Below are 17,276 nucleotides of genomic sequence, written 5' to 3'. Positions count from 1 at the left end.
AAAGCATCAAGTGATTAAAGTGCGTTGACTGACTGTGTAAATTATTATTTCAAACAGGTAAAGCACCAGGTATCATTGTGGCTTTCTGCAGAGAACCACCAGCTGAGTGAGAGACACATGCAAAATGTGTAGCAGGCCCAAACTTGTATCATGTGTCATGCACAGATGAAGTTAATTACCAATGCCGGCGAAGAGATTTATATTAGAATATATAATAGAAAATAGAAACATCTGGCAAAATTCTCCATTTGAGAGACTAAGGACGCGATCAAATGGAAAAGCTTCCATTTGTGGAGGGTTTTGCTGGGAGTTTCTCTCCGGCTCTGTCAGCGAGTTCCCCACCGCTATCTAACCACACGTAGTCACTTTGTCGGGCCATGGGGAGTTTCTCACTCGACTAGCCCTCACTTAGAATTATTTTCATCACTGGGAAGAAGAACACACTGGCTCCTCAGAGATGGGGCCACCATTTTGAAAGGGTGTCCTGATCTCGTAAATAGGTTTGAGGGGTCCCCCACATCCCCCCCCCCCCACCCATGGGCAATGCAATGTCGTCCCCCACACACATGGGCACAGCCCCACACTCCCCCAATTCATGACAGCCTGCTATGGTGTTGCTGAGGGCCCCACTTTTCCGGCCTTCCCGTGCCCCCTTTTGACCATCACACCTTCCAACAACCCCACCCTTCACCCCCCCCAACCTTCCAGAGGCCCCTCCATACCCGCCCTGCACCCCACCCTCCTCCCTCTTTTCATGGCTATGGCCTACCTCTGGCCCTGACGCTGGCACCTGGGGACCCTGACACTGCCACCCTGGCAATGCTCCTGCCGAATTTGCAGTGCCACCCGGGCACATTGGCAGATCACTCCTTCCCAAGATCTCACCATGTGTCTTATCTTTTGTCTTGCAGGATCACCATCGGACCATGTAGGCTCACCTGGGGTACCTCCCACCCAAGCACAACCCCAGCATAGCCTGGAGGACCAGTCTGGGGAAGACACTGACTTCTTGGCAGTGCATTCACCTACACCCTCCACAATCGCAAAGACTATATCCTCAGTGGGGGCATTTTAGTGAGGAGGCTCCTGGGTCACATTTTGGTGTGAACGTCACACTTGTTGCAGCACATCAAGTGCTTGGGTAGGGACTCCAGAGGGCGTGGATATTCAGAGGGCTGCCTGTTCCCAGGAACCAGCTGTAGTCAGGACAAGTATCACGCTTCTGGAAAGTACAATCCCATCACTGGTAGAGATGCAGATGCAGAGCCAGGATTCACAGCAAGGGGTGTCAGCCACTTTCCAGTGATGCAAGTGCAGCTGGAGGAGTACAACCACCTTCAGGTGCAGGAGATCGTGCCGACAATGTGTGGTACCCAGCCCAACACCAAACAGGTGGCATCCGCAGTGGAATCCTTGGGTCAAAAAAATCACAGCATTGGCTCAAGACGTCCAAGGTTTGGGGCACACTGTGCAGTCAATGGCTGAGGCATGCAAATGTCGGTTTTGCCGACTTGGGCCACGAACCTTGTTATCACCACCAGCGAGGGACCACAGCATGGCACCCAAATCGGCGTCGGGCACAAACCTCCAATTTGGGCGGACGCCCGATTCTCCACCCGATCATGGTTTGTGTTTGTGGCGCCATGAGGTGGAGATTTAGCCTAGAGTTAACATTTCGAATCCGCATGACTCTTCCTCAGAGATTTCTTTACTCTGATTAAGTTCTCCAGTCATGTTGGAATCAACCCCAAGAAGCAGAACCCCCAGAGTATTATCCATGAGGATCTGCTGGAAATGCAGTGATCTAATGAGTTTACCTGGCGTAAGTTTCAAAAACTGAGAGCATCAGGTTGATGGTTTGAGAACAATCTGTGAAAAACCTTCTCATTAAAAAATATTTTTACTCAGAAAATGTTCTTCTGCTTATTGCTCCTGGAAAGACTGTCAGACTTTACTAAATAGCCAATGTTACACAATGAGAATATGCTACTTTTCTTCAAAATGATTTGAGTTGCAAAGACAAAGTTAAACTTTCTTCGTTTAACGAAGGTCAATAATCTAATTAGGTGCCGTTATATTTTTAGCCGACAGACTCTTAACCGCAGAGGAGTCTGTGAATCTGCATTTTAATTATCTGATGAATTGTTGTCCTTGTCTAGGTCAGCTATACTTCTGTCCTTTGGTTTATAGCAAGGTTATTGAGAATGCAAATTTGAAAATATATGATGCTATTGGCAGCTATAGTCACAAAAGACCCAATTTTAACCTGGGTTGGGTATCAGGTGAGCTGGGACCAGGATGGTGGTGGGGGCGGGATGGTGGCAGAGGGATGGCTCGGTCGAGAAATCTTCCTGACTTCATTTGCACCTTATCCAATATGTTTCCCTCTCAACCCTGACAGGAAGCAGCAGCAACCAATGCTGGCCTCCATTTTAACTGCCCACAGCTAAGTCAGAGCGAGGGGACTTCAGGAGGGCTCACAAGGAAAGTAAAATAAAAGTCACCCCTTTGGCCCTCTTCTGAACCTGGCTCCTCTTCTCATCAGGTTGTGACAAGAAAGCTATAAGCACTGCCCCACTCAGCACCAGTGTTAAAATAGCAGTGGGGCCCTCATTACATTGGAGTCTGATCTGCATATTTAAAGAAAAGACATGCTGCTTTCTGGTGTGCAGTCTTCCCACATGCTCAGAAGAGCAGGTTTCAAAATGAACACTGAGACCAGAGTGCGGCATTGGTGGGGCATTGCCCTGGTTGAGATGAATGGCCTGTTTCTGTGCCATGTATACATATCATGGGCTGGATTCTCCAAAAATGTGGCTATCTCCCCACGCCAGAGTAAAAACACTGGTGTTTCACTCCCCAGTTTCCTACAACAAATAAAGAGCTGGGGGCTAGCAGGGACCCGTCGTGATTCACACAGCTTTGGCTGCAGATACGGGCTCCCGCACTTCTGGTTCCAAGTCCACGATGCGCCATGGCAGACTCGGACCACTGACCAGCACTAAGAAAGAACGTCGTCGTCCCCCCCGATCGGCTCTGCGCCGCTTCATCCGACCTGTCTGATCGCTGCCCAAGCCACCCATAAGGTCCCCCCCCCCCGGTGATGGATTCCCCTGTCCCCCAGCAGGGTGGCCGGGGACTGAGTCCGCAGCCGCCGCGCGTGAGTCCCGACCGCCAGACGTGGTTAGAACCACGCAGTCGGGAACTCGGCCGGTCAGGATCGGAGTATCGCTGGGAGGGCCTCTGGCAATGGCCCCCCCAGTCGCACGGCGTAATTCGCGCCTGAACGATTCTCCAGTGAATTGCGGGAGCGGCGCGGGCCCGATTCGGGCGTAAAAGCCGATTCTCCATCCCCGCGCCAAACGTGATTTCGCTGTGGGGCGGCGGAGAATCCAGCCCCATGTGTGAGCCTCCTGGTTTATGGTTTCTGCCAGATTAGGTGGATTTAAAATCAACTCGCAAAGTACCTGAAGCATGATTTGTCCCTGGAATCCTGTACATTGCAGGGCATCTGGAAAGACACAGAGAATTATTTCACTATCCTGATATGGTTTCGGAATATGAAATGGAGTTGGTGTTTCAAATTGTACCTACTATGCCTTGAAACTAAATCGGAGTGGGGAAAAAAATGTGTAGTCACGGAAGACTGGGATAAACAGATTCTGTTGGTTGCCAACCATCAAGGCTTCAATGGATTCCTGAAGACTCCAACATGGCAAGCATGACGATGATTCTGCACACAACTCTGAAGGCAATTTGCATATTTATCGAATGAAACTAGTTTGATTTCTGAATGCTGCTAATTCTCTGAACAAGCAAATAATCATGCGGATATACCAAAGGCACGCCAGAAGAATGAGAACATTGCAACTGAATGAGACTTCTGATTGTAGTTCTGTGGTTGTTAAATGACTCTGAGAAAATATAAAGCTGGCCAATTTTCATGCTGTTCAAGCAGCTATGATTAATATTCAATGCTGAAAAGATGGTATTTGCAGGTGTATGGAGGTCCTTTGAAAATGGAGCATTTGGTCTCCTTGCCCCATTCCAGCTGATAATCTGCTGGCCTCCATTTTAATACTCACTGCAGTTTAGCGAATGTGGCAGCCACTGAAAGTAGGTGGTAACCTCATAAGTGAATAGAAATCGGGGACCCGTTGAAAGCTCAGGCCTGATTGGGGAAGCGGTCACAACCTCCCCGCAGGAACAAGCAGGTCAGCAGCTTTCAGGAGGACAAAGAGACCCTCCAAAGTGTCATAATATCCACTCCTGTATATAATGAGTTGCAGACAGGCAGTGATTGACACACAGGATAACCACTGAACACACACGACACATAACAACCAATCACCAGACAGGACACCACCACTATAAAGCACACAGGGCATTAAGACTCTCCCTCTCTCCACAGGACACAGCTACTGAGATAGTAAGAGTGCACAAGCCAGTGAGCACTATCCCCATGAGGTAGAGAGTTAGTCTGGTCAAGCCAGTAGGAGGTTACCAGTTAGATTGATAGAGTGTCAACTCACAGCAGACTATGTTCAGCAATCAGGAAGTTCAATAAAACAGTGTTGGACCATCTCCAGTGTCAGAAGCCTGTTTCTAGTTTCACTGCATCCAGTTGCAGTCAACGTTGAACCAACTTACTTAACACATCATGGTACCAGAGTGCTATTAATCCTAACGAACCTACCTCAAGTGCATCTGCAACGACCAGCAAGCAGCCATCCAGCGGCATGGAAAGGATCCAGTCTCCTTCGCCACTCCGGATCTCCGGCAACCTCGGCGCCAACTGGAAAGTCTTCAAACAAAAGTTCCTCCTGTACATCGAGGCCTCCGACCTCGAGGCAGCATCGGATGCCAGAAAGATCGCGCTGATCCTGTCGACTGCGGGGGATCACGCCGTCCACATCTATAACTCGCTTACGTTTGCCGATGGCGAAGACAAGACAAAGTTCAAGACAGTTCTGCTGAAATTCGACTGCCACTGCGACATTGAGGTGAAAGAGAGCTTTGAACGGTACATCTTCCAACCGAGGCTTCAGGGTAAGGATGAACCTTTTCAGTCCTTCTTGACCCATCTCCGCATCCTAGCGCAGTCATGTAATTATGACTCGACGACTGATTCCATGATCCGGGATCAGATCGTTTTCGGGGTCCAGTCCAACTCCCTGCTGGAGCAGCTCCTCAAAATCAAACAGTTGACCCTCTCCGTCGCCATCGAAACGTGCGTTGTCCATGAGCATGCCAGAAATCGCTACTCCCACATCAGGGCGGCAAAAACTGAAAAATTGGCCTCTCACGAGGCAGAACGGGTGCAGGCCATAGCGAGAATGCAAGGCCTGAGCATCGAGAAGAGTGGCCGCTTCGCATGCTTTTCTCGGGTCCCCGCGCATGCGCGCCACAATGGGGTGGACGATGAGGCCGAAGACCCTGAGGCGCATGCGCGAACGTCGGCCGACTGGGCAGGCAATAAACAAAGAAATAACTGATGCATGTAGAAATGGTACAGCAGTTATAATGGGGGATTTTAATCTACATGTCGATTGGTTTAACCAGGTCGGTCAAGGCAGCCTTGGGGAGGAGTTTATAGAATGTATCCGCGATAGTTTCCGAGAACAGTATGTAATGGAACCTACGAGGGAACCTACAAATATTCAAGGCCTGAGCATTGAGGAAAGTGGCCGCTTTGCACGCTTTTCTCGGGTCCCCACGCATTCGCGCCACAATGGGATGGACGATGAGGCTGAAGACATTGAGGCGCATGTGCGAACGTCGGCCGACTGGGCAGGCAATAAGCAAAGAAATAACTGATTCATGTAGAAATGGTACAGCAGTTATCATGGGGGATTTTAATCTACATGTCGATTGGTTTAACCAAGCCGGTCAAGGCAGCCTTGAGGAGGAGTTTATAGAATGTATCTGCGATAGTTTCCTGGAACAGTATGTAATGGAACCTACGAGGGAACAAGCGGTCCTAGATCTGGTCCTGTGTAATGAGACAGGATTGATTCAGGATCCCATAGTTAGGGATCCTCCTGGAAGGAGCGATCACAATATGGTGGAATTTAAAATACAGATGGAGGGTGAGAAGGTAAAATCAAACATTAGTGTTTTGTGCTTAAACAAAGGAGATTACAATGGGATGAGAGAAGAACTAGCTAAGGTAGACTGGGAGCAAAGACTTTATGGTGAAACAGTTGAGGAACAGTGGAGAACCTTCCAAGCGATTTTTCACAGTGCTCAGCAAAGGTTTATACCAACAAAACGGAAGGACGGTAGAAGGAGGGAAAATCGACCATGGATATCTAAGGAAATAAGGGAGAGTATCAAATTGAAGGAAAAAGCATACAAAGTAGCAAAGATTAGTGGGAGACTAGAGGACTGGGAAATCTTTAGGGGGCAACAGAAAGCTACTAAAAAAGCTATAAAGAAGAGTAAGATAGATTATGAGAGTAAACTTGCTCACAATATAAAAACAGATAGTAAAATTTTCTACAAATATATAAAACAAAAAAGAGTGGCTAAGGTAAATATTGGTCCTTTAGAGGATGAGAAGGGAGATTTAATAATGGGAGATGAGGAAATGGCTGAGGAACTGAACAGGTTTTTTGGGTCGGTCTTCACAGTGGAAGACACAAATAACATGCCAGTGACTGATGGAAATGAGGCTATGACAGGTGAGGACCTTGAGAGGATTGTTATCACTATGAACATAGTGATGGGCAAGCTAATGGGGCTAAAGGTAGACAAGTCTCCTGGCCCTGATGGAATGCATCCCAGAGTGCTAAAAGAGATGGCTCGGGAAACTGCAAATGCACTAGTGATAATTTACCAAAATTCACTGGACTCTGGGGTGGTCCCGGCGGATTGGAAATTAGCAAACGTGACACCACTGTTTAAAAAAGGAGGTAGGCAGAAAGCGGGTAATTATAGGCCAGTGAGCTTAACTTCGGTAGTAGGGAAGATGCTGGAATCTATCATCAAGGAAGAAATAGCGAGGCATCTGGATGGAAATTGTCCCATTGGGCAGATGCAGCATGGGTTCATAAAGGGCAGGTCATGCCTAACTAATTTAGTGGAATTTTTTGAGGACGTTACCAGTGCGGTAGATAATGGGGAGCCAATGGATGTGGTATATCTGGATTTCCAGAAAGCCTTTGACAAGGTGCCACACAAAAGGTTGCTGCATAAGATAAAGTTGCATGGCACTAAGGGGAAAGTAGTAGCATGGATAGAGGATTGGTTAATTAATAGAAAACAAAGAGTGGGGATTAATGGGTGTTTCTCTGGTTGGCAATCAATAGCTAGTGGTGTCCCTCAGGGATCAGTGTTGGGCCCACAATTGTTCACAATTTACATAGATGATTTGGAGTTGGGGACCAAGGGCAATGTGTCCAAGTTTGCAGACGACACTAAGATGAGTGGTAAAGCAAAAAGTGCAGAGGATACTGGAAGTCTGCAGAGGGATTTGGATAGGCTAAGTGAATGGGCTAGGGTCTGGCTGATGGAATACAATGTTGACAAATGTGAGGTTATCCATTTTGATAGGAATGACAGCAAAAGGGATTATTATTTAAATGATAAAATATTAAAACATGCTACTGTGCAGAGAGACCTGGGTGTGCTAGTGCATGAGTTGCAAAAAGTTGGTTTACAGATGCAACAGGTGATTAAGAAGGCAAATGGAATTTAAGACTAGGGAGGTTATGCTGCAATTGTATAAGGTGTTAGTGACGCCACGCCTGGAGTATTGTGTTCAGTTTTGGTCTCCTTACTTGAGAAAGGATGTACTGGCACTGGAGGGTATGCAGAGGAGATTCACTAGGTTAATCCCAGAGCTGAAGGGGTTGGACTACGAGGAGAGGTTGAGTAGACTGGGACTGTACTCGTTGGAATTTAGAAGGATGTGGAAGGATCTTATAGAAATATATAAGATTATGAAGGGAATAGATAGGAGAGATGCGGGCAGGTTGTTTCCACTGGTGGGTGAAAGCGGAACTAGGGGGCATAGCCTCAAAATAAGGGGAAGTAGATTTAGGGCTGAGTTTAGGAGGAACTTCTTCACCCAAAGGGTTGTGAATCTATGGAATTCCTTGCCCAGTGAAGCAGTAGAGTCTCTTTCATTAAATGTTTTTAAGATAAAGATAGATAGTTTTTTGAAGAATAAAGGGATTAAGGGTTATGGTGTTCGGGCCGGAAAGTGGAGCTGAGTCCACAAAAGATCAGCCATGATCTCATTGAATGGTGGAGCAGGCTCGAGAGGCCAGATGGCCTACTCCTGCTCCTAGTTCTTATGTTTCTTATGATGGCGCACAGAACGTGCTGACGTCAGCGCATGACGTGTCCGAATTGTTGCTCCGCCCATTTAAAGTGGCAATGTCCAGCCAAAGTCAGGCGATGTCTACAGTGTGGAAAGCTTGGCCACTACGCGGCCTTCTGCAGGTCCGCTCCACCGAACAACAGCCAGCGATCCCAGCTGCAGCGCAGACATGTCCGCTGCGTACAACAAGGCATGCAGGATTCTGATCCAGACAGCCCAACGGACCCCGATGCTGACTGCCTCGAGTCTCCATATCGGGTGGGCATCATCACCACACGCGAGTTAGTCTCCACCGTGCCTGCCAACCGCCTTTCAATCCTCAGTGTGGATGCTGACGACGAGTGGTGTGCCGTCATCACGGTCAACCAGTCTCGAAACCGATTTAAATTGGACATTGGCGCGTCTGCGAACCTCATATCACAGTCGGACCGCGACAGCATCCGACACCAACCTAGCATTCTTCCACCAGCCTGCCAGCTCCTTGACTACAATGGTAATGCCATAGCTGCCAGTGGGTCGTGTCAGCTAGGTGTCTCTCACAAGGAAATCAAGACGACGTTGAGATTCGAGATCGTCCGGCCTGACAAGGCATCCCTGCTCGGTGCTCGCGCATGCAAACTCCTAAATCTGGTACAGCGAGTTCATGCCATGTCCTCGACACGGCGACGGCCTGAGATAGACGACATTCTCACACAATACCACAGTGTGTTTGATGGGATGGGCACGCTCCCATATCGCTACAAGATATTGCGCAAGCCGAATGCCACCCCAGTCATCCATGCACCACGCCGGGTGCCGGCTCCTCTCAAGGATCGTCTGAAAACGCAGCTACGAGAGCTCCAAGACCAGGGCATCATCTCAAAGGTCACGGAACCCACAGACTGGGTCAGCTCCATGGTCTGCGTCAAGAAACCCTCTGGCAAACTCCGCATTTACATTGATCCCAGAATCGCATTTACATTGAAGACCAGAATCGCAACATCATGCGAGAGCATTACCCGATTCCGAAGCGTGAAGAATTAACCTGTGAGATGGCTCACGCCAAATTCTTTACCAAGCTGGACGCCTCCCGTGGCTTCTGGCAAATTCAGCTGGACGAGTCCAGTCGGAAGCTGTGCAATTTTAACACTCCGTTCGGCAGGTTTTGCTACAACCGCATGCCTTTTGGTATCATATCAGCTTCCGAAGTATTTCATCGCATAATGGAGCAACTGATGGAGGGCATCGAGGGGGTGCGAGTCTTTGTGGACGACGTGATCATCTGGTCCATGACGCCCGAGGATCACATTGCTCGCCTCAAACAGGTTTTCCAGAGGATTCATGAAAATGGCCTCCAGCTCAACAGGGCCAAATGCTCGTTTGGGCGGTCCGCTATCAAGTTTCTGGGTGACCACATTTCACAGCAAGGTGTGCAACCTGACGCCGCCAAGGTGCTGGCAATCAGTGCCATGAAAACACCAGAGGACAAAAAGGCGGTCCTCCGCTTCCTCGGGATGGTACATTTTCTCGGAAAATTCATTCCCAACATGGCATTCCACACCACGGCCCTCCGGCATCTCGTTAAAAAGTCGACAGTGTTCTAGTGGCTTCCCGCACATCAAGCGGAATGGCTTGAGCTAAAGGCGAAGCTCACCACAGCCCCAGTACTGGCGTCCTTTGACCCAACCAAGGATACCAAGATATCCACAGACACAAGCCAGCACGGCATTGGGGCAGTGCTCCTCCAGTGAGACGACTCCTCATCCTGGGCTCCAGTGGCATATGCCTCCAGGGCCATGACTCCGACCGAACAACGGTATGCCCAGATCGAAAAGGAATGTCTGGGTCTCTTGACAGGAATAGTCAAGTTTCATGACTACGTATACAGTCTGCCGAAGTTCACCGTGGAAACAGACCACAGGCCTTTAGTCCACATAATCCAGAAGGATTTAAATGACATGACACCTCGGCTGCAGCGAATTCTTCTTCGTCTCCGCCGATATGACTTCGAACTCGCCTGTACACCGGGCAAGGAGCTGATCGTCGCGGATGTCCTATCCCGATCCATCACCATGCCGTGTGAACCGGGTGACTTTATTCGCCACATCGAGGCACAGGAGCAGTTGTGTGTCAGCAACCTCCCAGCCACTGATGAACGAGTTGTCCAGCTACGCGAATAAACTGCCAAAGGTCCTCTACTGCAGCGCACGATGCAACACCTTGCCCATGGCTGGCAAAAGGGGCAGTGCCCCCAGTTCTTCAATGTTAAGGACGAGTTAACGGTTGTCGAGGGGATCCTTCTTAAACTAGATAGAATCGGCATTCCCCAAAGCATGCAAGCCATGGTGCTCAGACAGATCCATGAGGGTCACCTCGGGGTCTGCAAATGTCGACATAGAGCTCGGCAGCCAGTCTACTGGCCTGGCACCAGCCAGGACATTGCCAACGCGGTCCTCAACTGCACAACATGCCAGCAGTTTCAACCAGCTCAGCCCAAGGAAACACTGCAACAGCACGAGATCGTGACTTCTCCATGGTCCAAGGTGGGGATAGACCTCTTTCACGCAAATGGGCGTGATTACGTGCTCTTGGTCGACTACTTCTCCAGCTACCCGGAAGTGGTGAAACTGGCGGTTCTCACGTCCAAGTCAGTAATTAAAGCCTGCAAAGAGACGTTTGCTAGGCACGGCATACCACTCACAGTAATGAGTGACAATGGCCCATGTTTCTACAGCCAAGAGTGGTCCGACTTTGCACGATCCTACCACTTCAGTCACATCACATCCAGTCCCCATTACCCGCAATCAAACGGGAAGGCCGAAAAAGGTCCATATTGTCAAGCGGTTGCTGTGCAAGGCTGCAGACTCAGCCTCGGACTTCAACCTGGCGCTGTTGGCATACAGGGCAACCCCTCTGTTGACTGGTTTGTCTCCGGCGCAGCTGCTCATGAACCGCAACCTGAGGACGACTGTTCCAGCCATTCATGTTCCAGACCTTGACCGCCTCACGGTGCTGCAGAAAGTGCAGCGATCCATGGACCAGCAGAAGATCGCAAATGATGCTCTTGCCAAGGATCTACCTGCGCTGGCTCCAGACAATGTTGTCCACGTCCAGTTGCCTGAGGGAGGTTGGTCAGCCCCAGCTCGTCATCAGGCAGGCTGCCCACAGGTCTTTCATTGTCCAAATGGCTGACGGCTCCATTCTACGGCGCAACAGGAGGGCGCTATGAAACGTTCCCTGCCCACCACCTGGCCGCACTTCTCCGCATGTCATCATGCCTCCTCCGGCCATCTCGCAACACGAGGCCACCGATCTGGCAGCGATCCCACCTCTCCATGAGGCCACCGACATGGCAGCAATCCAGCCTGTCCAAGTGCCAGCGTCCCCCCCTCCACCTCTGAGGCGATCAACAAGAATTTGTCGCCCGCCACAAAGACTGAATCTATAGCCTTAAATTTTGTAAATTATGTTCAGTTTGCTCTGTATCTGCACAATAGACACCTTCCCATGTAGATATGTTCATTCACTCACCACTTGTATATAATCATGCATGTATATATATCGCCACGTTCCAAAATTTACTTCAAAAAGGGGAGATGTCATAATATCCACCCATATATAATGAGATGCAGACAGGCAGTAATTGACACACAGGATAACCAATGAACACACACAACACATAACAACCAATCACCAGACAGGACACCACCACTATAAAGCACACAGGGCATTAAGACTCTCCCTCTCTCTACAGGACACAGCTACTGAGATAGTAAGAGTGCACAAGCCAGTGAGCACTATCCCCATGAGGTAGAGAGTTAGTCTGGTCAAGACAGTAGGAGGTTATCAGTTAGATTGATAGAGTGTCAACTCACAGCAGACTATGTACAGCAATCAGGAAGTTCAATAAAATAGTGTTGGGCCATCTCCTGTGTCAGAAGCCTGTTTCTAGTTTCACTGCATCCAGTTGCAGTCAACGTTGAACCAACCTACTAAACACATCACAAAGTAAGTGAAAATTAGACCTTTGCCCAGGAGGAGCAGGAGTGCATGTCCAGAACCCACAAGGAAAGTCATGGCCTGTGGACCCTGTCCACGGGCAGAGTGGTACGGTGCTGGTCTGAAATCCCACCAGCTCCAGTAGCACCAAGCACTTTTATTTCAAGTAACTTCATCCTTGGGGTTCGGGACTGAGTCAAAAAGAGGGCAAATATGTGGGCTGAAGTCCCACTGAACCGCACGTACACCAGCACGGCACCAGACTGTAATTTCTGGACATCTGTCAAAAAAATAGATTTTATAATAAATACTGCCAAATAACTACAATACTTGTCAGATTGGCAAAACCTGGCCATGAAGCAGTTAAAATCTTAGTTAAGTAGTGCACATTCATAACTCATTCAATGAATGTGACAGCAAATACAAAATGTGTTCAAGGGTGCTGACAATGTAAAACTTAAGCAGATAACTAACACCTCACGCTAAATGCGTCTATTGCAGTTTTACCCTGTTATGAAGTGTGACCTTATGCAATAACATCTTAAATAAACTCAAAGCTTGTTTCTTTTTTTAAACTGTGTAATTTATACTTTAAACGAATGATTGCAGCCAGTGGGTTATGAACTTCAAAGGCAGATAGGAAAAATTTGCTTAAGAATCTGGCATCAAAATTAAATTTCTTAAAATCTTAAAATCATATCTTGGGCGGCCAGCACTGATGCCTCACGATGCCAAGGACCCAGGTTTGATCCCGGCCCCGGGTCACTATCTGTGTGGCATTTGCACATTCGCCCTGTGTCTACGTGGGTCTCACCCCCACAGCCAAAAAGATGTGCAGGGTAGGTGGATTGGCCACACTAAATTGCCCTTTAATTGGAAAAAAAAATCAGATCTCTTATGTGAATGTAATGTTTCCTCTTTAATTATTTTGATTAATTTCAATTGTGACCTCAACCTTGACGATTTTATCTAATTAGTGATCAGGTACTAGAATTGTGCTCAATTGTTTCTCTCTGTGTTCCGTGTCATGTTTTGCACTTAAGTCACTGACACACTGACCTTATTAAACCGCTGTAAGTAAATTATTAGAACATTGCTGAAAAACCTCCATAACTTTCCATAATTTTACCTGTAGTTTTTCAACAATTCCAACTCATATCTGACCAAGATATTGAACAAGCAATCTCCGAGTGCTGTGATGGAAATTTTCAGGAATTACTTATTGCAGTTGGTAAGTGAATTATGTTTATTATTTGCATTTGTTAAATCAGAGTTGCATCTTTAAAAACCTACTTGCAAAATGCATTAAACTCAAATTTAACGCAATGTTGCTGCCAATATTAATCTGTATCCTTTATAGTTCTTTGTGTTAGGGACAAAGCTTCCTATTTTGCATACAAGCTCCACAATGCGATATACGTAAGTAACTGATACCTTTCTAAACCACTTTTTTGGAATAATACAGATATTTTGAACATAAAATTGATACATCTGTAATTCATCAGTGACTTTTATTTCAAATATTGAACACAGATTAGTCAGGAGTGTGATAGAATATTTAAGAATAATACAATATTTTGAACATAAAATTGATACAGCTGTAATTCATCAGTGACTTTTATTTGAAATATTGCATACAGATTAGTCAGGAGTGTGATAGAATACTCTCCACTTGCCTGGATGAGTGCAGCTCCAACAACACTCAAGAAGCTCAACACCCTTTCCACACCCAATGTACATTGGCCGCAGTGTGTACCATCTGCAAGGTGCACTGCAGGAATTCACCAAGGTTCCTTAGGATGCACCTTCCAAACCCACGACTGCTACCATCTAGAAGGAAAGGGCTGCAAAAACATGGGATCATCATCACCTGAAAGTTCGCCTTCAAGTCGCTAACCATCCTGACTTGGGAATATATCGCTGTTCCTTCACTGTTGCTGGCTCAAAATCCTGGAATTCCCTCCGCAACAACACTGTGAGTGTACCTACACCACATTGATTGCAGCAGTTCAAGAAGGCAGCTCATCGCCACTTCCTCAAGGGCAATTAGGGATGGGCAATGAATGCTGGCCTCACCAGCGACACCCACACCCCGTAAATTAATTTAAAAAAAATATTTCCAGCAACATCTCCATTTCCAACAGAGGACAGTTATACTTCTAGACAACGTCTAACTTGGAGAATATAGCACTATAAAAGATAAATGGTAATATGCCATTTTATCCTCAATTACGTCATATAAAATAAAGCCTTTGAAGTGCTGACTGACTACTGTTTTAGAACATAAGCAATTCATAGCTGTAGCCTATACCTTACAGTCAAACTGAGTACAGACATGCCACAGACACTAGTGACCCCTACTGTTATCAAATCAGAATGCGTCCTATGCAATTCAAAGTCACAGAAACGTATGAGGTGACTCATTCTGGTAAGGGAAATTAAGACAAGTTAAATAGAGCTGATTTTAAGGAGGTGCAAGAACAGAGAGACCTGGAAGGGGGGGGTGATTTTGAGTCCGCATTGTCAGTGAATAACGCAGCACGATCAAAATACGGAGAGAAATGGAAATTGTGATTCTCTCCGTTGTGATTGGGATTGCGATTTAGTTCCCCGTCTCCGGTGGAGGAGTGTGGATCAAGCTGCAGGAATTGGGGAACCTCATTTTAATACATGCCATTAGTGAGCAATCACTTTTTTTTTAACTGTATTTTATTACAAACATGTATCAAAACAGGTTACAGCGAACAAACACCCCGGGAAACATACTTCCCAACAATCAACTATACAGTTTGTACAGATTTTCCCCTTTTTCACCCCCTTCCCCCCCCCCCCCCCCCCCGTGACGAACAGCTCCTCAAACACGGTCACAAACATCCCCCACCTTTTCTAAACCCCCCCTGCAGAGCCGCTTAACTCATACTTTATCTTCGCTAACCGCAGGAAGTGGTACAGGTCATCCAACCAAGCCGCTACCCCCGGTGACGATGCCGACAGCCACTCTAGCAAAATCCGCCGCCGTGCAATCAGAGAGGCGAAGGTCACGACATCGGCCTTCCTCCTCTCCATGAGCTCCGGCTTCTCTGAAATCCCAAATATCGCCACCAAAGTGTCCGGGTCCACCTCCTCCTCCACCATCCTGGCTAAGATCGCGATCACTCCCATCCAGAATCTTCCCGATTTTTCACAACCCCAAAACATGTGCGCGAGATTCGCTGGACCCCACGCACACCTCTCACACTCATCTGCTACCCACTGAAAGAACCCATTCATTCTCTCCTGAGTCATATGCACCCTGTGCACCACCTTAAATTGTATCAGGTTCATCCTTGCACAAGTGGAGGTCCCATTTACTCTACGCAGTGCTTCACTCCATACTTTCCAATTGATGTCCCCACCCAACTCCGCTTCCCATTTCTCCTTGCTCTTCACTCCCCACTCGCCTCCCTGCCCCCCCAGCCACTTGCATATATTCCCAGTCTTCCCTCCTCTTCCACATCCGGAAGCAGCAGTCGCTCCAGCAGAGTGTATCCCGGCAACCTAGGGAACCCCCTCCTGACCTTTTGCGCAAAGCCCCTAACCTGCCGATACCTGAACTCACTCCCCCTCGGCAGCTCTGCTCTCTCCCTTAGCTCCTCCAGACTGGTGAACCATTCCTCCAAATACAAATCCCTCACCTTGAACAGCCCCACTCCCTGCCACCTCCTGTATACACTATCCATCCGCCCCAACTCAAACCCATGATTCTCGCACAGCGGCGTTAGTACCGACATCCCTTCCACCCTAAAATGCCTCCTCAGCTGGTTCCATATCTTTGCCGTGGACTGCACCACTGGACTCAGAGCCATTGGCAACGCTGCCATCACCATAGCCCTCAAACTAGACCCCTTACTGCGACATTGGAGCCTGTTTAGCAGTTTTCGATTGGCCTACGAGGCGAGCGATGGGGTGGGGGGGGGTGGGGGAAGGGATTGATGCTGGGAGATGTTTTTTCGAGAGGAATGTAGGGGGGGTTTTTGGGAGGGGGAAAGGGGTTCGATGGTAATAATGGACATGGGCGGGTCAGGCTCATGGGGCAGGGCCCGGTGGTATGATGATGGTGGATAAGATGGGGGGGGGGGGGAGGGGGGGGAGACCCCCAGTTAGTATGTGGAACGTGAGGGGGTTAGGAGGTCAGGGCAAGGGTGCTTGTGCATCTTAAAAGTTTGAAAGCCGATGTAGCAATGCTGCAGGAAGCTCACTTGAGGATGAAGGACAAGGTGATACTCAAAAAGGGCTTGGTTAGTCAGGTATTTAACTCTGGATTTGACGGAAGGGCTCTAGGGGTAGCGGTAATGGTCAGCAAAAGAGTACGCTTCCAGATGGAGAAGATGCTTCTTCATGTAGCATAAGCTGCTTCCTTGATGTATGCTCTGACAAAGGAAGGTTCAGACTTGGAGATAGGGTTAACACATTTATTGAACAGTTAACAATTCTCCTACTTGAGTTCGACTCTCCTGCTGATCTTGCTATAGTAACTCAATCTAACTAACCAGTCTGCTCTAATCCATGTGGTGGGTGTGATGCTTCTGATCTGCCCCTGTGTCTCGAGTGTCGCCTGTGGAAAAGAGAGAGAGCATGTGTGCCCTGTCCTTTTATATGGGTTGCCCCTTGTGGTAGTGTCACCTCTGGGTGGCTTGACTGCCATTGGTCATGTCCTATTCTGTGTGTTCATTAGCTGTATGTTTGCATGTCATGATGTCTCTGGTGCTCCCTCTAGTGTTTATTTAGTCTTAGTGTATTTACATTAACCCCTTGTGTATTTACAGTGATGCATATCACCACAGTGATGGCAGATCAGGGGGGTAGATATGTGATTGTGACAGGGGTGCTGGAGGGGTGGTTAGTGGCGCTGTTAAGTGTATACGGTCCCGAGACTTGCGGTTGCGGCGTTTCGGCACCTCCCGTTTTAACGGACTTTAGCAAACACGGGGTG

General features: G+C 48.1%; 1 protein-coding gene across 2 annotated transcripts in view; it reads left to right on the top strand.

Annotated features, from left to right (window-relative positions):
• Positions 1 to 17,276, top strand: part of LOC140408555 (annexin A10-like) — a 167,053-nt gene that overhangs the window by 127,568 nt on the left and 22,209 nt on the right. For both annotated transcript variants that reach the window (XM_072495931.1, XM_072495932.1), the window contains 2 exons: positions 13,440 to 13,535; positions 13,665 to 13,723. In XM_072495931.1, coding sequence (XP_072352032.1) covers positions 13,440 to 13,535; positions 13,665 to 13,723 — 155 coding nt within the window. The remainder of the gene's footprint in view (positions 1 to 13,439; positions 13,536 to 13,664; positions 13,724 to 17,276) is intronic.

This window comes from Scyliorhinus torazame, chromosome 3 (genome assembly GCF_047496885.1).
Source record: "Scyliorhinus torazame isolate Kashiwa2021f chromosome 3, sScyTor2.1, whole genome shotgun sequence".
Taxonomy (NCBI): Eukaryota; Metazoa; Chordata; class Chondrichthyes; order Carcharhiniformes; family Scyliorhinidae; genus Scyliorhinus; species Scyliorhinus torazame.
This window is presented reverse-complemented; position numbering and strand designations above follow the sequence as displayed.